General features: G+C 41.9%; 1 protein-coding gene across 1 annotated transcript in view; it reads left to right on the top strand.

Annotated features, from left to right (window-relative positions):
• The window catches only part of GADL1 (glutamate decarboxylase like 1), a 240086-nt gene extending 234766 nt beyond the window's left edge, over positions 1 to 5320 (top strand). Inside the window, exon 15 of the mRNA XM_062567847.1 lies at positions 2452 to 5320. Coding sequence (XP_062423831.1) covers positions 2452 to 2625 — 174 coding nt within the window. The 3' untranslated portion in view covers positions 2626 to 5320. The remainder of the gene's footprint in view (positions 1 to 2451) is intronic.
• The last annotated feature ends 14307 nt before the right edge of the window (positions 5321 to 19627 follow it).

Here is a 19627-nt window from a genome sequence, read left to right as displayed (position 1 = left end):
CACTTGAGGGTTCTTGTCAAGTACAGGGCTCGAGGAGCTGTTTCTTTTCAGAGTCTGTATAGCGCTCAATGCAATGCTCCCTGGGTGCAGGGTCTTCTGAGCATTGTCACAGTGTCATTGCTATTTAACAATGTAGCTGGCGTGAACAAGAAGGGAAGAATTGAGTGCTAGTAGTCTGGTGTGATGTTAAAACAGCTCAGCATATGCAAACTGAAGGGAAGTAGGAGAACTTTTGTCATGCCAAAGTTACTCACTCCTTGAGAAAACTTGTGTATGGACCTGCAACACGCATGGGGGCATAACCAGGTGTGTTGCCAAACAAGGGTGTTCCCATGTGACTCCTGTTTGCCCTCGTGTTAGCACTGTACAGTACCACGTTCAGGGATTTGTCACTATGCAGTCTGGAGTATTTGATTCTGAATGCAGAGGACTGTTTGCTGAGTAATATACTTTCCTAGATGAAGAAGGATGTCTCACGCAAAATAGCTACTTAGCACTGTCCAAGCAGAATTCCAGTGGGTTTTTTTTTTTTTTTTTTTTTTTTTTTTTTTTTTTTTTGCTTAGGTATGGACTAAATGAGGTTACTCTGATGTAATTCTGAACTATAAAATAACGAAATTGGGGAATCCTTGAATCATTTGCCATGAAGATAGAAATCCAGGTGGGAGATATTTTTCTTCCTGTAGTACAAGGATGTATTTGATGACTTCTGTAAATGATGTACACATTACAGATGCACAGTAGAATTATGGTTTTGTTGCTAGTTTTCATAAGGATCTTTATGCAGGAGGCATATTCAAAGCTCTACATTAGATTTTTATGGTGAAAGGTGCTATTGAAGTTGAATGGAGGTATCACAATATACCTTCTAACACATCTGCTGTAAATTCTGAATGTTCCTTTTTTCATGGATATCTTCTGGTTTCTCAAATGTCTATCAGCACTGCTTTCACAACTTACTTCTTTGCTTTTGTTTGTAGCATTAAGCAAAGAAACCTTCTGGTTGCATGTTGCATTCCGAAATTGTATTCATTGCTCTCATGTGCACAATTCATACTGATGTCACACTCTAGATTTTAATTAGAATTCTGACTCCATCACTCTCATTGTTTAAAAAAAAAAATCACTAAATAAAACAAGTAGCTTTGTCACAAAGACAAATCAAAATAAACCAAGGCAAATTAAGTTAGAGCCATAAACATTCCTCCTCTGAATTCAAAATAGATTTTGAAACAATGGTCTTCTAGGCAAGTACCACTAAACTAGTATGGGGAAGCTAGGCAGTTAGTATTGAAAACCTCAGATGTTTCTCTCTGAGTGAATTGTCTGGGAATTGTCTAGCAAAATTTACCATGTAAAAATAAAGCTATTAAAGCAAAGTTGGCATCATCATTTTTCTTTTTTTTACTGGTCAGGTGGTAATTTCCAGTACTAACTTTTAAAGTTGAAATAAATTAATGCAGAAACCAAGGTTAGATTGTACATCTGTTTGCTTAGTTTGTAGCCAAGCCTTTGCAAAATGATGCAAAGGAATGCAGTTTTAAAGTGCATCAGCATTATTAGCAAGACATTAAAACATGACATATTTTTTAAAATATTCCTTCTGCCAAAATATTTAGTTATGTTGGATTCTATCTTCCAAGGGATAGTGTACTTGATCCAGCAAAGCATTTAAGTTTATGAGTAATTTCAAGCCTGAGAACACAGCAGAACTGCTCACATGCTTAAAGTTAAGCACAAGGTTAATTGCACAAGGTTAATTGCCTTGCTGTGAAGGGATCAAATGTTCAACCACAATGACCTGCCTGCCAATCTCACTAATTTGTTCAGCAGTGAGTCACCTATGGGGATTTTACTCCCATTTATACAAGAGTGGTGGAATCAAACACCGCTTAAGCCTTGAATCTAAGAGATGAAATTTTAACCTCCATGATCAGGACTCTCCCTTAATGTCCCATCCATCTAGCTTCTTTGGCAACTTAAGGTTCACAGGGATCTATGGAGAGAGCCCTCCAGGGACTGCTGCCTTGCAGACATGGATGGGGTAGGGCCATCAAGTGCAAGTAGTGAGACAGCCTAGTTTAGCACAAGGAGATAAATCATACCCTTTACCAGTTGCAGTCAATATTCTCCCTCAGTTCAAGCCTTTGATCTACATCAGGAAGACTAGGGACCATAACCCACATTGTCCTATATTGCAGGTAGATGTGCCAAGCAGCAAGCATATTCCACATTTGAGGAATTTAAGTCTTGAACTATTTCTTCCAGGTTCTCAATGCACAGTCTGCATCTTAGCCTGAAGATTTTAATTTTAATGTTTCTTGGGGTAGGCAAGTGAATGAGAAACTCAGACACTTCAAAAGAGCTTCATAAGGTCACAAAATCCTGTTCCTGCTCAGATTTACTAATTTACTGAAGGAGGCAAAAACCCTTCTCTGGCTTTACTTTCAGGTTGCTCCTGTAATTAAAGAGAGGATGATGAAGAAGGGCAGCATGATGCTTGGGTACCAGCCTCACCAGGGCAAAGTCAACTTCTTCCGCCAGGTGGTCATCAGCCCACAAGTGAGCCGAGAGGACATGGACTTCTTGCTGGATGAAATGGAACGGCTTGCTGAGGACTTATAATGCTGTTTCCACAGCACCAGGTGCTGTGCTCATGTGTGTTATTTATGGAGTGGCAGCAGCATTCTGGTGCTATCTTGTGTAAGGTAGTAAAGAGCTTCACATATAGCTTGGAAACTGTCATTTTATGTAGTGATGTTAAGGGTCTTGCAGGTAGACTATCCCTCCACAGGAAAGTGTTTGCTGATGAGGGGTGAAGATGGCCAGGGACAGGCCAGTGCTGGCAGCACCACTGCCATTCTGGGAAGTGTTTCCTGGAAAAGGGAGCACTTCTGAAAATGGTGCCTATGTCCCAGGGAGGGCAGCTTTTTACAGGGTGCCTGTACACACCGTAGTTCAAACTGATGACTTAGGTATGCAGGCAATACTCCTCTAAAGTTACTGTTAGGAGTAAATTTAGCTCAGGGAGCTTTAAAATGCTAGCTAATACTCTGACTACTCTGCTGATAGTTTAGTTTGGTATATGTTTAAGGATAGAGGTAGTCACACTGGTAAGACTGGAAATTGTGGACATCCATGAAGATTTTTGCAAGGCCTCTAAATAGGACAATTGCCCAAATTTTTCACCATAAGGACAGTCAAACAATATAACAGGGGCCTGCAGGGGTTGTGCAGCCTCTGTCCTTAGAGACTTGCAGGACCTGGCTGGACAAAAGCCTGAGCAACGAATGTTGACCCTACTTTGAACAGGATGAGCTAGTTGTCCTCCTAAGGTCCCTTCCAACTTGAAGACATGATTGGACTCTGTCAGTGTTTGCAAAGGTTTCCCACTCAAAATGTAGACTGAGAATGTTGGAATAGTATATTGCAATTTCTTAACTCTTTGTTAACAGGAGATACCAATCCTTTCTGAACCACTGTTCACCTTCCTCTATTTTAAAATTTATTTAGCAGCTTTTATGCACTTTAAAATAAGAGAAAAAAATATATTTATCTAGAAGATGAGTATTTTTATGCATCATGACTATTTATAAAGAATGTAACAAAACAATACATTTGTTGGGGTCTGTTTGGATTTTCCTACAGTTTTAAGATGGCTAAATCTCATGTAATCAATGTATAATTTATAATCTGGTACTGAGATTGAGATGGTGGTGATCAATGAAAGTCTGCCTGTGATTTTAAGATGTGAACAGTCAGAGAATTTTTGATCAACCTGGATTTTAAAATTAAGTTCAAACTTTTTATTTATGTGTTAAGAAATACAGTGTACTTTTGATTTATTTTTCATTCTACCTATAAAATGATCCATTCTATAAAAATAGAAATAATAAATATATTTTTGGAGTGAAGTTCTTGTAGCAAACTTATGGAAATAATCATGTCTTTCAACTTGTAAATCAGCACACACTTACTTTGATGTTTTAGTGTTTGTACCCTACTCTGTATTTGAAGTAGCACTGACCAATACAAACTTTTCTACTGTAATGTTTTCTGTACTGCTTAAAGCTGTCTTTAAACACAATGCTTTCTTGCTTTCGTTTCCTACACTGTACTAGGATCCAACATTGCATGACATTCCCACTTTCAATCTCCAGGATGATGGTATGGAAAGTTTAACAAGGTCATTGTCACTATTAGAGCAGTAGATAGGAGCAATAGTCACTTAACGCAAATGTTAAAGCAAATGGCTTTAACAATGTGCTCAAAATGAATATTCTTGTGCTGTTATAGTGAGCCACTGGTTATAGTACTGATAATATTGGAGAATTCTGTATAAAAATGAACGGTACTGGATTCTGCCCTGTAATGCCCAGAGGATTATGTCATCATTTATTACCTTGTGCATCTGGGTATATTGGCTATTGTGATCTTGGGAAGCACTTATGGTTCAGAGCTATAAAGCTTTTTTAAGCTCCTAGCATCCCTGGATGGAGTGCAGAGAATGTAAGGGGTGCTGAATGGAGGGGATGATTTTGCCTGTTGCCTTCTGAGATGCACATAGACTGTTAACACTTCTCTTTCTCAACCTTGAAGAAAAAGATATTATTATGGTCCAGATTCTTGGGGAGTTCTTGATTCAGTGGAAGATCTGCCACCTTCCAGCGTGACACCACTACTAGCAAGAAGTGTTTTTGTCTTGTTTCTGTTCATGTTAGTGCTTTCCTCTGTTTCCAGATACAGTGACACTTAGTGTACTTGTTGGGCTGCAGCAGCACAGTTGCTTTCCATAGTTGTAGTGTCTATAGCATTTTTAAATGAGAGCAAAATGGAACATTTTCAGTGTTTTCAGAAAATAGATCTCAGATCAATATACACACTATTTTCTTCAAAGGTGAAGGTTAACCTTCCAGCATGATGTGAGTAGCTTATCTGATCTCCATATATTTTCTATTATTTCTGACTCCTTATCATGTCCAAAGCATGCGATGTGATGGTCTTATTTCAGGACTATAAGGTCACTTTCTTATAGTTACTTATTTAGGACTGGTATGTACAAAATGTCTATTTTGCACCTGGTGATTTTAATAAAAAGTAAAGTGAATGACACTCCTATAAATACAGACTGTGCTTGTCATTTATCAATCTAAAACTGCAGAGATATGTATAAAGAAGGTACGAGTGAGTTCTCCAGATGGAGGAACAGCAAGCTGCCTGCACAGCTTTAGTATGTGAAACCTCATTTAACCCTGATTCAGGATGTGGTTTATGTGTGTGCTGTGCCCATATTGTTATTAATAAACTTCTTGAATGAAAATGTGTCACAATTTATCTTGCTGTTGATTTCAAATGCAGAATTTAAATTGTTTTTGCAAAAAATGACTGTTTTATTAATTTTTTTTTTGTATTCTAGCTAGATGGGATTGGCTCATGAGCTACTTCTAGTTACTGAGACACACCCTCATCAGAATGCTATGCCAACTTCTTAGCAGCAGGCAGGTACAGATATAAATCAATGTAGAAACTGATCCTGTCTTAGCAATTTCTTTGGTCTAATTTTAATAATTTCTTTTCAATGTAGAGCTTTATGTAATGAACAAAATAGTTGGAAGGGGCACTGAGGCAACATTTGCTAGTGGTTGAGTGGATGTGCCTTGCAAAACCTTTGCGCATATAAGCATGTTTTACTGGATCCATGTGCAACACCACTCTTGCAAGTGATAACTCCCGTTGATTTAACCAGAAACCCTTGCTGGATGAGGTCCTGAGTTTTAACACTGGGATCTTTCATTTCAACATGAGCAGTTTGGCACTGAGAACATCTCAGTTTATCTGCTCACACCTGAAGGTTCAGATCTATCTGCATTTTTGTTAGCCTGAATTGAAATGTGTTTTCACTTTTCAATCAGTCACCTTTGATGATGCATTAAGATGCTCTTCAAATAGCATGTGAGCCTGAAAGCATAGGAGTCCTCCTGAAAACCTGGTGGAAAGGGAGAGTTTGCATTCCCAGCAAGTCAAGTAGAGGAGGTAAAAGCCTCTTACTTGTCCTCATACACACAGACCACAGCATTATTTCATGCTCAAAAAAATGTATATTTTAAAATCCTTTTGGTATAGTAGGACTCAAAAAACTGATACAAAGTGGTGCAAGTAGAATAAGAGAATAAATCAGAAATGCTAAATGCTGCATCTGCTGCCCCTTACTATATCACTTATGAACCCTATGAAAAACCAATGGTAAGCTGAAAGACATAGGTCTAGTAAGAGCTTTGTACAATAGATACTATACATACAGTTTTTAAGTTTGGTAACAATCTTAAAATGGTGTAATTTGCAGAAAAGTACTTCATAAAAGAATAAATGCATTTTTTTCAGGGATACAGTTAGAAATGCAAGTTCTGTGGAGTCCCTTGGGAACAGAGAGAAAACTAAGGCTAGAGAGTTGTGGCTAGTATAACCCTGTCCAGTTAACCTTTCTGGAGTATTCCACCTTTGTCTTGTACTCTCATTTAATGATAATAAATTAAACTTTTTTTTCTCTTTGCTAAACTTGTACAGCAATAATAGTGCTTTTATTGTCATCTAGCAGACACTGGGCATTTTGCCCCTTGAGAAACAGCATTAGTAGTGTCCCTCAACCTTGGGGTTGTGCTTTAGAATTCTTGGCAGTTGGAAGTGGACATCTTCATCAAAGCTACAAGGAGTGATTAAGGGACTGACAACCTTTAATACAAGGGTGGCCAAGAGGAATTGCATTTAGCAGAGCCACTCAGCGGCAATGCAAGCAGTGGGAGTGATTTGTCACTCAGGAGACTGCTTTTCCTGTTGTGTTAAGGAGTCCATCTTGTCCCATCATCAGCTGAATAGAAATCACATCAGGACATGGTTAGACAGGGAACCACTTTAGATAGGGAACTACTTAGAGGAATCCCATGAGTTAGAACCTAGAAGGAGAGGGGTCTAAGAGAGCTGGTTAATATTCAAGCATTGCTTCTTCCAAGCTCAAGAGCAGTACATCCCTATGAGTAAGAAGTCCAGTAAAGGGGGAAGGAGACCTGCATGGGTGAGCAAGGAGCTCCTGGCAAAACTCAGAGAGAAGAAGAAAGTACACAGTATATGGAAAGAGGAACAAGCCACTTGGGAGAAATATAGGAGCATTGTCAGAGCATGCAGGGATGCAATGAGGAAGGCTAAGGCCTATTTGGAGTTAAATCTGACAAGGAATGTCAAGGACAAGAAGAAGGACTTCTTAAAATACATCAGTAGCAAAACGAAGTCTAGGGAAATTGCGGGCCCGCTACTGAATATGGTGGGTGCACTGGTGATGAAGGATACGGAGAAGGCAGAGTTGCTGAATGCTTTCTTTGCTTCAGTCTTTACTGCTAAGGGCAGCCCTTAGGAATCCCAGAGCCTGGAGGCAAGAATGAAAGCTTGGAGAAAGGAAGAATTTCCTTTGGTTGCGGAGGATCAGGTTAGAGATCATGTAGGCAAACTCAACATCCACAGATCCATGGGCCCTGATAGGATGCACCCACGAGTGCTGAGGGAGTTGGCAGATGTTATTGCTAGGGTGCTGTCCATCAGCTTTTAAAAGTCATGGCAGGGGAGCTGGCCTAGATGCTCTCCAGAGGTCCCTTCAAACCTCAACCACTCTGTGGTTCTGTGAAAGTAGGGAAGAGACGTGAAATTGGTTGATTTGTTGCCATTTGCATGTGTATTTGCAGCCTCATGTTAGGAGGTGAAGTGGCCTGTTTTGGCCCACAGTCTTGTCTTGTCATGTATTCAAAAATTCTAAGCAGTCAGGCCATTTCCAATGATGTTCATAGTTTGCTATAAACATATAGAGCCTTCTGACAGCTGCTTCGACTGCAGGAACTGAATGAGGACTGAGGTAATAAGACCAGGAAATAGGGAGAAAAACTGTCCTAGTAGTGCTGACTGGAGTAGAGAAAGTTGCTTAAGACATAATCGTATTCATTGGCATCAGACGTGCTCCAGCAGGCTCTGTTTAATGAACAATTATCTTTGTCTGCAGACAATCTTGTGTCATATTCATTACTGGCTTTTGAGTACCCATTTTCAACAGCTCCCAAATCTGCAAAGCCTCCCTTCCCTGTTTACTACTGGTGTGGACCTTCAACAGGAGAGCAGAGCGTGTTCAGCTTGGAAATCAGTTGTACGTGAGGCCCCCTCATATGCCTTCCCTGTTTTCTGTGACTTAATTGGTAAATGTTGATAAACCGTCTGAACTTATAAGCACTATATGTGATACAGTAACTGCTAAATATTGCTACTGTTACATCCTGAAATAATGCAATTGCAAACATTCATTATGCCTAAATTGCACATGCTAATTGCAGGTTAGATGCAATCAAAGCAGTACTGCCTGGCAAATTTGCTGTGTAACCCAGGAGAAACCCTGGTGGAGGGGCTTTCTTTCTTTAAATTGAATCTAGTCTCCCACAATTACATGTTTTTGCTTCAGATGTACAATTAGATGTTATTACTCTAATTCTGTAACTACACAATAATTAACCAAAAATTACATTGAGAAGCAAAACAAAACAAGGAAATCTGCACAGCAAGAGGTACAATAAAGAGAACGTCAAAGGTTTCAAAACTGCAGAAGGAAACAACGGTAGTGTGAACGATTAACCTCTGCTAAATTGAAGGTTCATGAAGATGCTGTGTAGCTGGCATACAGCAGTGGAATGGTGAAGTAGGAGCTGCTATAAGATCATCAAAGGACTCAAATATACACCAGCACCTCTGCAGTCTGTCCAAGAATAGCAGTCTATCCGTTCATTCTATAAAAGCCCTTAAAGAGGACAACATACTTCGTAGTGCAGTAATGGTTTTGTATCTATCAGGGTAAAGTTTATTTTAAAGCATTCTTAATAATAAAAGTGAAACTGAAAAGGCAGTCATGAAAAAAATCCAATGGAGATGACCACCTTAAACCAGAGCAGGTCATGTACAATTGATGTAAAATTGATCACATTTTTTTTAAATTCATGAAAAAAAAAGTCCTTATAATCTGCATTTTACAAAGGTTAAAGTCAAACAGTAGGGAATGAAGGACAGAGGCCTTTAATGCATCTGTCAAACACAGACATTTCATTTTGATGAAGGAATTTATTTCTTCTGAGTATTTTGGAGAGCAGTAATATCTACACTCTGTTTAAAAATGGGAAAGTATGACGAAAGCACTTGTTGTGAAATAGCAGAGGCCCATAGAAAACATCTGTCGTTGGGACTACATGGTTTGTATCATCCTCTGCACAAAGCTGTTCTTCCAAGAAAACTCCCTCAAGCTGGTTATTCTGGGAATTGACCCCTCAAATCCAGCAGACACCAGCAGCTGCTGCTTTATCCAAGCTGCTCCCCTGTTCCAAGTGATAAGGATTTTTACTCTTGGTCTGATTTTGTGCCCTCTCTCGTGCGTGAACATTGTACATATTTTCAGAGGGAGATGTTTGAGTATTTGGCAGGAAATCTGTGAGAATAGCAGAAAGAGGAAGACTGAAAACTGAAGTGAAAGCAATGTTTAGGTTAGTATCTCAGAATGGAGTATTGCCTTCTCTTCATTAGTAATGAAGTTTTCTAGAGCCTAGGGGGAATTATCACTCACTATTTGTATAAGTATTATAGCGTCAGATCAGGGCTTCTATGTCTACTGTACAATGCTAGGGACCAGTTTGGTCTTGGGAAACTAAATAAGACAAAGCATGGCAGAAAGAAATGTTGGTTTTCCTGTTTTACAGATAATGCACAAGGAAGTTAAAACTTCTAGTTTTGTCAAAACTTGCACTGTGGGAATAGAAAAATTGTTGAAGGAATCAATAACAGGAGACATGGTGGTGAGTGAAAAATGGGATGTTATGTGATATGGGCTTGCCAGCGGGAGATGGCACCAGGCTAACCAGATAGCTTTCTATGAAAGATTGGTTTCCTAGACCACACAACAGAGAGGATGTCATTTGCCTGGATTTCATTATGATACTTGATATGGTATCATTTGGAGAAACCTAGATAAGATGGGGAGCAAGGCAGAAAATATAAGGTGGGTAGGAGCTTTCTGGGGAGAGATGAAAATGAGTGATGGAGAAAAGAAAGATGCCACTCGAGTATTAGTATTGATTTTGGGCTAATTTGGTTTCAGACTTTCATCACTGACCCCTTCACAGAGATTAATCACGTGCTCATGAAACTTGTTGATGAAGCTAAGCTGGAAACTTTAGTGTTTGACATATATGGAGAGCTCGAGGATTTTAAGAGCCGAGGTATTAGGAGAGAGAGCGCTCAGTCATTCAAAGTGCAAAATCCTTGGAGACTTGCAAAAAACTGCAAGAGCTGTTGGTGAGAGGTAGGATGTAGTAAACCCTTGGGAGACAGGAAACTGTGGGCATGAGTATAATGTTGGCATGAACAACAGTGCAGGATCCCTGAACGCCACATAAATACAGGAACTGAGCCAAGAAAGGAGGTGATAAACATCAAAGCAGAAATAGCCTCACACCGGGAGCACAGCAGCAAAGAAACCGGCAGCAGCCGTTGCAGGCCTCCGTCACGCAGCCCCAGCGTCACGGGAAGCCCCAGCCGCAAACCACTGAGCTGGGTGCCGGGTGCTGGGCTCCCGGCGCCAGGCTGCGCAGGTGCATCTTGGCCAAGTGCACACCGGCTTCCCCATGGCAGACAGGGAATGAGGCCTTTGGGGCACTTTTCAGCTGAAGTGGCTTTGCACTAGTCAGAGTTTCCCGTGGAATTGCAGTGGACTTTCAGGAAATTCAGGCAGAGCTTCACCGCTTACCAGGGGTAATTTCTGGCCATCCTATCTCACTAGTGATGGGGCTGCATTTCTGGGCTGTGTAACCCCTGATCCCGCCGGTGCGTTTGGGGCAGCTGGGATTTTGGCAGAGCAGTGGGGAGCCCCGAGTGCTGCAGCTCCCAGGCTCTGCGCCCCTCAGCCAAGCAGCAAGTCCTCTCTGCTGCTCCCTACCGAGGCTGCAAACAGGGCTGGGAGCCAGATGCACAACCATGCAGAAGCTGCATGGCCTCGGAGTGCTGAGTTGCCATGTTTTACTTTTGTTTAAAGCAAAAAGTCTGTTTTTTAATATATTTTTCTTTCCATGAGAGATGCGAGTGCTCTGTGGCTAATTACAAAAAGAGGATGTTTGCAGACTCTCCGCTCATTTCCCATCAAACAAAATTTCCAACTTTTCAGCTACTCTGAACTCAAATCTTTGGAAATAGAGACTGAACATAGAGCTATAAACTATAGGGCAGGAAAGGATCTCGCAATGTCATCCTGACTAAATACCTTCTGTCCTGAGATAGCCCAGAGATTGCAGCCAGCTTGCAGCTAGCCGGTGTTTAGTCTGCTCCAAGTGACCTCAAACACTGGCTGCCCGTGCAGGCCATTACGATGTTTAACAACTCACAGAAGGTTTTCCTAACGGTGACCCTCAGTTTTCCTTGATGCATTTGATGTCTGTTGCTACTTGACCTATCGCTCATAGTTAAGGTCGAGAGAGATTTTTTTTTTTTCCTCTTTGCAGCTTCTCCCTATTCCAAGTTTATTATCTGAGCTTCCCTTAATGGTCTTCGGTCTTCATTACTAGTCCTGAACTACTGTCATTCTTTCCACACTTCCTCATGGGCCGTGTTTGAAAGGCTTCAGCTTATGCTGTTGCCCAAAACAAGCGACGGCAGTCCTCAGAACTGCAATAGCGCTGAGAAGAAAGGCAGGGCTACTCTGTATGTCTCACAGACCCCACTGCTGTTTGTACAGCGCAGGACAATGTTTGCCTTCTTCTGGCACAGCAAGACACTATTGACTCTTCTTAGGTGTGCGATTCACTCTGATCGCTCGGGCCACTTTGGCTAACTGCGCCACACAGCTCTTTCCCATTAGACAGCTGCACACTTGATTACTGCTGGTTAAGTGTTCCCACAAAAGAGGATCCTGTTTTTTCAGGACGTTTATTCAATCTGTCAAGAGCAGTTTGAATTCTAAGCTTGTCCAGCAGCACACTTGCAGCCTCATATAGCATGTTAAAGTTTGCGGATTTAATAAACATATCTACTTTAGTCCATCATCTATTATTATTTAACATACTGAGTAGGACTATATGTTGGTCCCTGTGGTATCCTACTCAGCACCTCCTAGGGATCCATATGGTACCTGTTTTGTCTTTCAAGCCAGTTGTGCACCAACTCTGTACTTAAATTTAGACAATCCCTACTTTCCTAATGTCATTTGAGGCAATGTCAAAAGCCGTACTCAGTTCAAGACGTGATATTTACTACATCTTCTCCATCTACAAGGGCTGTTGTAAAGGGAGAAAAATGTCATTGTTTTGGCATAATTCAACCCTGACAAATACATGTTGGCTCCTACCCTCATTATTTTTCGGTTGCCTTGAATTAGTTTGATTCCCCTCACCCCCTGGGAGGTAGGGAACTGCAGGGGTCACTCAGCTCCTCCTCCTTCCCCCTTTCCAGTTGTAGGTGTCACCTTTACCATTTTTGCAGTCTTAGGCCCCATTGCCTGTCTGCCCACGTTGTAGGATGGCAGCCAGCCTTGCTGGGGCTCTGTGGTCTATATTGAGACCTCTCACCTCCAATAACCAAAGTCAGCATTGACTGAGGAAAAGGCTAAGGATGGAGGATGCTGAGCTGCTGATCAGGACCATGTCCCTAGCTGATAGCCTGTGGGAACCCAGGGTCCGGGAGGGGGAAGGACTAGTACTCATGTAAGTCTTGCCCTCAGTATGGAGGGGCCAGGATGGGCTTTTGGGTTTGGAGTGAGGCAAGCGGTCCCATGCTGTATCAGAGAGTCAGCATAGCCAAAGACGAATGTGACTGGATCTGAGATTGCTTCTGGCAATCCTTTTGGACATCGAGGATAATTTTCTTCTGGAAAGCAATGTGGCATAGCTATGTGTTTTCCAGCCTGTTCTTCTCCCATGCCAGTTTGAGAAGGACTCCTTTGTCATCTGACTGTGGCTACAGAGAAGACTGAAACAACAAAGCACTGAACATTTTGGCCTTTTCAGCCAGCGTTTATTTTCCTGGGCTTGTTTAGAACTGGAAGACAAAGATGTTCTTCTATTACTAAAGTATTCAGCCTGACAAGACAGTCATGAGGAGAGGATATTTCATCAGGTATTAGCATAAGATGATAAGTAAAAAAGAGCCCCCCTCCCTAACCTAAGAGCCCTTACCCTGTAATTATTTTCCTAATGAATGCACTACATGCAGCTCACAATACTTATAATTTCTTTTTGATTACTGCAGGAAGACTATTAACTGAGTTATTTAAAAATATAATTCATACTATAGAGTATACAAGAATGGAGTCACAAGTGTACACAAGTTATTCATCGGAGCATTTAATATACTCAATAATTTTAACATTGCCAAGATATGTTGCTCAAGCAAGAAATGTGGTGCTGGTAAAGAGTGTTAGAGGAGTTGTTCCTAATATAACATTAATATATTCCTATTGCTAACATATCGGAAACACATATAAGAAAGGAAATGAAAAAAAGATGGGCATCCTAATTTGGCCTATCTGATATGGTATCTCTAACTCATTTCATGCATTTGTCCATGAAATAAATTTCCATCTCTTCTAGAACAGCGCAAGTATTGCAAAGTGCAGACACAGAGATTAGCCAAACTACATAGCAATCAAGACTCAGTGAGTCTAAAATTCTTACTGAAAAATCAAAAGGAAAAATTTATTTGTAAAAATCTGTTATATTTCTCCCCAGGATTTTTGAACCAAATACTGTATATCAATAGCAACAATGTGAAGACATTTAAAGATAAGAGCAACTACCCTTTAAATGTTCTGTGACTAGTCTCCAGTTGTTATTGTGAAACCCATAGTGTCTGCGCTAAAAATCTGCCTCTGTTCCACAGATGTAGCAGATCAAATTGCTGAACTCAACCCTATTGACTTCAACAGTGTTGAGTCTTAATGAATGTTGAGTAAGTTGAGTCTTAGTGCCAATCCTTGGAAACATATGGCATGGAATTCATTTCACCAAGCTTTAGTTGTCTGAAAATTAGAGGTCTGTGTTTAAGGCTCCCTCGTGGTTCCCTTCATAGTCATGGAGAGCAAAGTGCAGCTCCAGATGGAAGGACCTGCCCAAATTAGGACAGAAGCCAATTTTTTAACCAATCTGCAAACCTGGTGATGCTGGAGAGAATCTGCTGCACGTTCCTCTTGGCAGGGTCTTCCTGAGGGTTTTTACATTCAAAGTGGATCTTCTTCTGCCAGAATGTTTTCCTCTAGAGCTGATAAAACCAAATTAGACTCTTCTCCAGACCAGGAATGAATTTTGTCTGATTATGTGTGTCACAGCTATAATAAACAGTTTATACGTGGGCAAAGGCTGTGTTTAAGTACAGCTGAATCCTGTTTGGTTTACTGTGATTAACCTAAACAATTTATAAATGGATGAAGTAAGTTAATTCAAATTCTTTCTTCCATTTCCTATACTTTGTTAAGATTACTTACTTAAAAGCAACCATTCTAGAAATGGTCTCAAGACAAGCAAATTAATGAATGTTAACATTCCTACATTAAAATAAAATAATCTTTTTTCCCCCCTCTCTATTTAATAAGGTTTTCATGTCCTTTCCAGAAGTACCCGGGCTAAAAACCTGCTGCATAATGGGAGATGCAGTTAATACTTTAAAGCACATTTCACTCTGCCATTGAAAGTATCACAAGAAGAATTTCAGCCTAATGCCCTGTAAACTGCTTTTGCAAACTCCTCCGCACTAGTGACACTGAGTCGTGCTGACATCGTCATGTTGCAGCTTCTGCCCATTGCCTGGGGATTGACTGAACAAAAGGAGCTCTGTCTTCAGACAGTATGGGTAAGTTTGTGTAGAAGTGTGCAAGGCTTAACAACTGGAGGAGCAGAAGTCCTGGTATGACATTTCTGTCCTGTTCAAAACCTTTTAGCAAAATGAAGGCCTGGCTTGCTCTCTTCTGCCTCCACGGATACACCCAGGACAGCAAGGAGAGAGTAGCTTAGTTGAACAGAACTGATATCCCACCTTTAATTTCACTGCAGGAGGAAAACTTGCCTTTTCAGAAATTAGGATGGATTCAAATTGCAGCTGCTCTACTCTTTCCCTTGATATGTCCCTTTGCTGTGGACGGGCTGCTCAGGAACCCTCTGGCTGTTAACCTGTGTGCTGCAAGTCATCCTTCACCTGGGTGGCAGCTCTGCATAGCACTTCTTGATGGCCTGAGCAGATGTTCCTTCTATTTTCTTTTACTGAAGTCTTCTTCTGAGAGCTTTGGACACTTGCATATCCCATATAAAAGGCTCTTTCAAAAAAATGGTATTTTACTTCGATTCTCAAATGCAACGATTCACTGAAGTAGTCCTGAGTAGGCCTTGCATATCCATCTTAATCTTTGCAGTGGTGCCCGTAACCACTCCCGAGTCCAGGGAGGCATTTCTGAAACATTGCCAAATGATAACCCCGATTTACTAGCACTGTTTTTCTAATCTTACGATACTGGGTAACAATAGTGTAGATAGCCTTGATAGATGAGTACCGAAATCCTCTAAGCTTTTATAAGTATACATTTATAAGGAAGTTAGTACCTAAAGACTAGCCTCTATGTGTCAAATATTAGCAGCCATTGACAGATGAACAGATATTTATCTCAGAGGAAGTTTATACTGTCTTCTGTTAGAGGAATAGAAAGATAGTTTTCATCTTCAAGGAAAAGCATAAATTAGATGTAATCATTGTTGTTCATAAAACATTTTCTAGCCTTACATGGCCTCCTGAAAGGCTAAAGCATAAAGACTTTGGTACATTTATAAAAGAAGCTGCATTTATAGAAGAAGCCAGTTTTAGTAAGTCTATTTCCAGACTTCTTTGTATGAGATTGAAAGTGCCAGGTTTTGCCTTTGTAAAAAGGTGGGGTAAGCAGCTCCACTTCTGTGGCTCAGCCTATAGCACGGCTAATAAATACATCTGATGCCCCACAGCTGTTCAGATTATCCTAAGCAACAAACTGCCTTGAGCACTTCTCACAGCAGGACTGGGCCTGGGGTACTGTGCTCAGACCTGGACATTTTGGAGGTCATTTTGCTAAGCTGACACTGAGCTGCTAGGTGCAATACAGCAAACAGGGTTGCATCCCAGCTGTAAATGCTATAGGCGCATTTGCAGTCGTGGCCTGATGGGTGGGATCCCTGGGGAGGCAAGCACTAAGGGTGTTGGGGGGGACTAATACGGGTTGGCAATGCAGGCGACAAGTTTGCAGCAGTTTTACCCTGGGTAGTGTCAGGAAGGGGAGATTCAACCTTCTTCTTGTTCAGGAAAACAAAAGGGAGAGCTGATAGGAAGAGACAGCCCCAGCCTGAGAAGATGCACAAAGCTGCCAAGCCTGATGTGAGCCCTGATTGCCATCTCCATGCAATTTGGTTAGAAATATAGAAGGTGTTTGTTTCTCTTAGGCTTTTACTTCCTCTGGATTGCTTTTGGCCCAAATAAATAAAGCTGTGGTGCATTAAACAACTACATGGTATGTTAAATAGTTATTTGGTGTATTAACCACGTATCCTTAGCCATGGTTTCTCCAGGAGGACAGCAGCCCTTGCCGGTGAGGACTGTCCTCGGGCTGAAGCAAGGTGAGGAGCCTGGCGTGGAGGAATGGTGACAGGGACACTTCTTGCTGCAAAGGAAGAGCAAGAAGGGGAGTGTTTTCAGCCAGAAGTTGTCCCTCCTGTGATACTCGACAGATGGCTCAGTCTGGGAAGAAATATTGGAAATCTTTGCTCTGCGTATCTTAAAATGGCAGCATATTTGAGAAGCAGAGATTTCAGCAGTGAGAGGTTAATTGTGCCTTCTTGATCAGATGACCATTTTATTTTTTTAAAGAATTTAGCTAGGTAAATGCAACTGTCTGAAGAGATTGCTTTGTCACCATTATAACTGAGCAAATAATAATTTGCAAACTGCCTTTTGCCGTTCTCTCTTCATGAACTGATTAGCATGGTGCTCAAAGCATTCATTATTCAGGAGTTTTAAATGTATTTCCTGGGCTTAGGCCTCCCATGAGCCTCTCGATTTGGCCATATTTCAACAAACCCCGGACTTCGTCCTCACATTATACACATGAGCAGGGACATTCAGATCCCTGAGATTAAAAAATAGGTGAGGGCTGCCAGTAGGTCAAGGCCCTGCAAGGGACCAGGCTCCAGACAGCTGGGCTGGGACCCCCATGGGCTCAGGCTGTCTGGGTCGTGTGGTCACTCATAGAATTTCCCAGGAAGACACATGTGCCTGAAAAACGCCAAAATGCTGCTGTGAGGTGCATCGCTTGCGCCTAAGCTGTTTGCTGGGATGAGGCTGGATTTTCTGGCACCCACCAACATGAGCCACCTGAACGTGCATGCAGAGTGCACCCGCTTGCATTGCTGTTTGCCAAGTAATAAGCTGCATGAACCCAGCCAAATTGCATTCATGAACAGCAAGCAGGCAGTTTGGAACAGAGTTTACTCCAGCTTGTTTGTGGCCAGAGGGGAAAAAAAAAAAAAAAAGAGGAGCAAGAAAGAGCAAGAAAGAGCTAAGGATCAGAAGGATCAGGAGGAAATAAATTCATCAGTGTCCCCTGAAATGAAAACAAGCCCTTGGACCTCAGCACAGCTGGCTTGACGAGAGGACAATATTACAGGTGCTCTACATGTGGCCCAGTTCGTTTCCAGGAGCATTCAAAACAGAGATGTCCTAATGCTCCTGGCCCCCAGGAGCTGTGTCATGTTTTTTTGTTTTGTTTTGTTTTTTGTTTTTTTCCTTTTTTCTTCTATTATTTGTGTCTACTCCAGGAGCAGTTAGGAGTATCCTAGTAGAGCTGTACTAGCTGGTAGCAGAAAGGCAGGGAGCACTGGGATATTTTGCCATCTAGTTTAGACTGCCATGTGGTTCAGTAGTAAATGCACAGCTTGCCTTCTGCAGAACGCCGTTGGAGCCTCTTTGCTGTGCACCTTCATCATAAAACAGCGAGTGACATGTTAATTATGGGCTGCTTACAGAAAGGTTTTCAGATCCTATATTTAGCCTAGGAGAGGTGGGTAAAAACCTTAATTGAAAAACAAATGTTAAAAGGATATTGTGTACTTCAGTTCAAGACTGAAAGGTCTCTGGAGTTTACCTGACATTGTAAAAAAGATGCCAGGGCTTGAAGAGCACTGTCGCAATGCGGCTGGCAGCATGGCCTGGTGAAGGGTAGCTGGGGCTGATAGTGCATCAGCAAATGTGGGTGTTGAGAGCATGATTATGGGCTTTCCTGGGGACTGCTGGACAACCCCCGCCAAGGTGTAGGAAGTGAGGGTTTGTATGCCCACAGGGACAGGGAAAGCTCAGTTTTGTACTAGGCCTTCACTGAAGGGACAGCAGCGAAGGCTACACCACACTGCTGAAGTTTCCTGGGGAAGAAGAAGAGCTGGTACCCTGCAGCTGCCTGTGCCCCTAGGCTGTGCCCCTAGGCAGGACCTTTTCTAAAAAAGCTGTATTTTGCCAGTTTTGTAGCAGAGGTGGCCGCTGTACTTCGGCCCACACTTTACGTTGGCCACATGTGTTGCACAGGTCTGAACACTGAGTGTCCCATCAGGGCATGACATTCTTGGCATTGAAGATATTAAAAATTCAACAAAGTCTTGAGCAAAATGATCTAAGCTGCTGATTCTGAGCAGGAGCCCAGACCAGATGACCAGAGAACCTGGCAGCTGTGCCAGAGGTCCCCTCCACCCCGTTACTCTACTTCACTGGCTTCCTCACAAACGGAGGCACCTGGATGCCTATTTGGGGAAACCCCACTCAGACATTCAAAAAGTGATCTACAGCTCAGCCAATCATGAGTATTGGTGGATTGGTGGAGTTTTTGGCACTAAAAGAGACTGACTGAGCAAATGGTGCTGTTTGGCGAGTCTCAAATGCTTAAGTTAGGTGAGGACAGCAATATGTTTGAAGACTTAGACTCAAACTAAGTTACACCTGGAACAACTTTCTTTTTTCTTTCTTTCTTTCTTTTTTTTCTTTTTTTTTTTCTTTTTTTTTGGTAGAGGGAGGTATCTAGCTCTTTGTGTTTGCTGCATGTCTTCCATGGAAGAGGTATTAGATTAAAAGGGGGAACCCTCTGAGTCTAGAACAGTAGCTGGAAGGCAAATTAAACATACCATGCTGTGTGACACAGATTTAGTGGGCTGTCTTCTGGCTCGTTTTAATGCCAGCACCAAAACACCTGAGGTTTAACCAAGGCTTTGCCTGTACTTGGAACTGAGTGAGCGAAAAGGAGGAGAGCATCAGCTGCAACCTCCCAGCTCCCGCTCCCCTCGCCGAGGCTAGTGCAGGTTTGGAGACCCCTCCCAGGGGTGTCTGCTCAAGGCAGGGGAAGGAGGCACCAGCAGTGCAGTGCACATACACAGGTTGTTGGAAATGCTGAGCACGCCATTCAGCCCATCAGTGGGAAGGACTGGGTCTGAATCATTTTAGGGTAGGGATCATTTTCAGAAGAGCTTCCTCCTTCCTTTCTGGAGCTGCTCTGGAGATGTAAGACAAGCCACAGCTGAGAAAC

Source organism: Rhea pennata, chromosome 2 (assembly GCF_028389875.1).
Source record: "Rhea pennata isolate bPtePen1 chromosome 2, bPtePen1.pri, whole genome shotgun sequence".
Taxonomy (NCBI): domain Eukaryota; kingdom Metazoa; phylum Chordata; class Aves; order Rheiformes; family Rheidae; genus Rhea; species Rhea pennata.
Note: the sequence above shows the minus strand (reverse complement) of the source record. Positions and strands in the feature narration are given on the sequence as shown.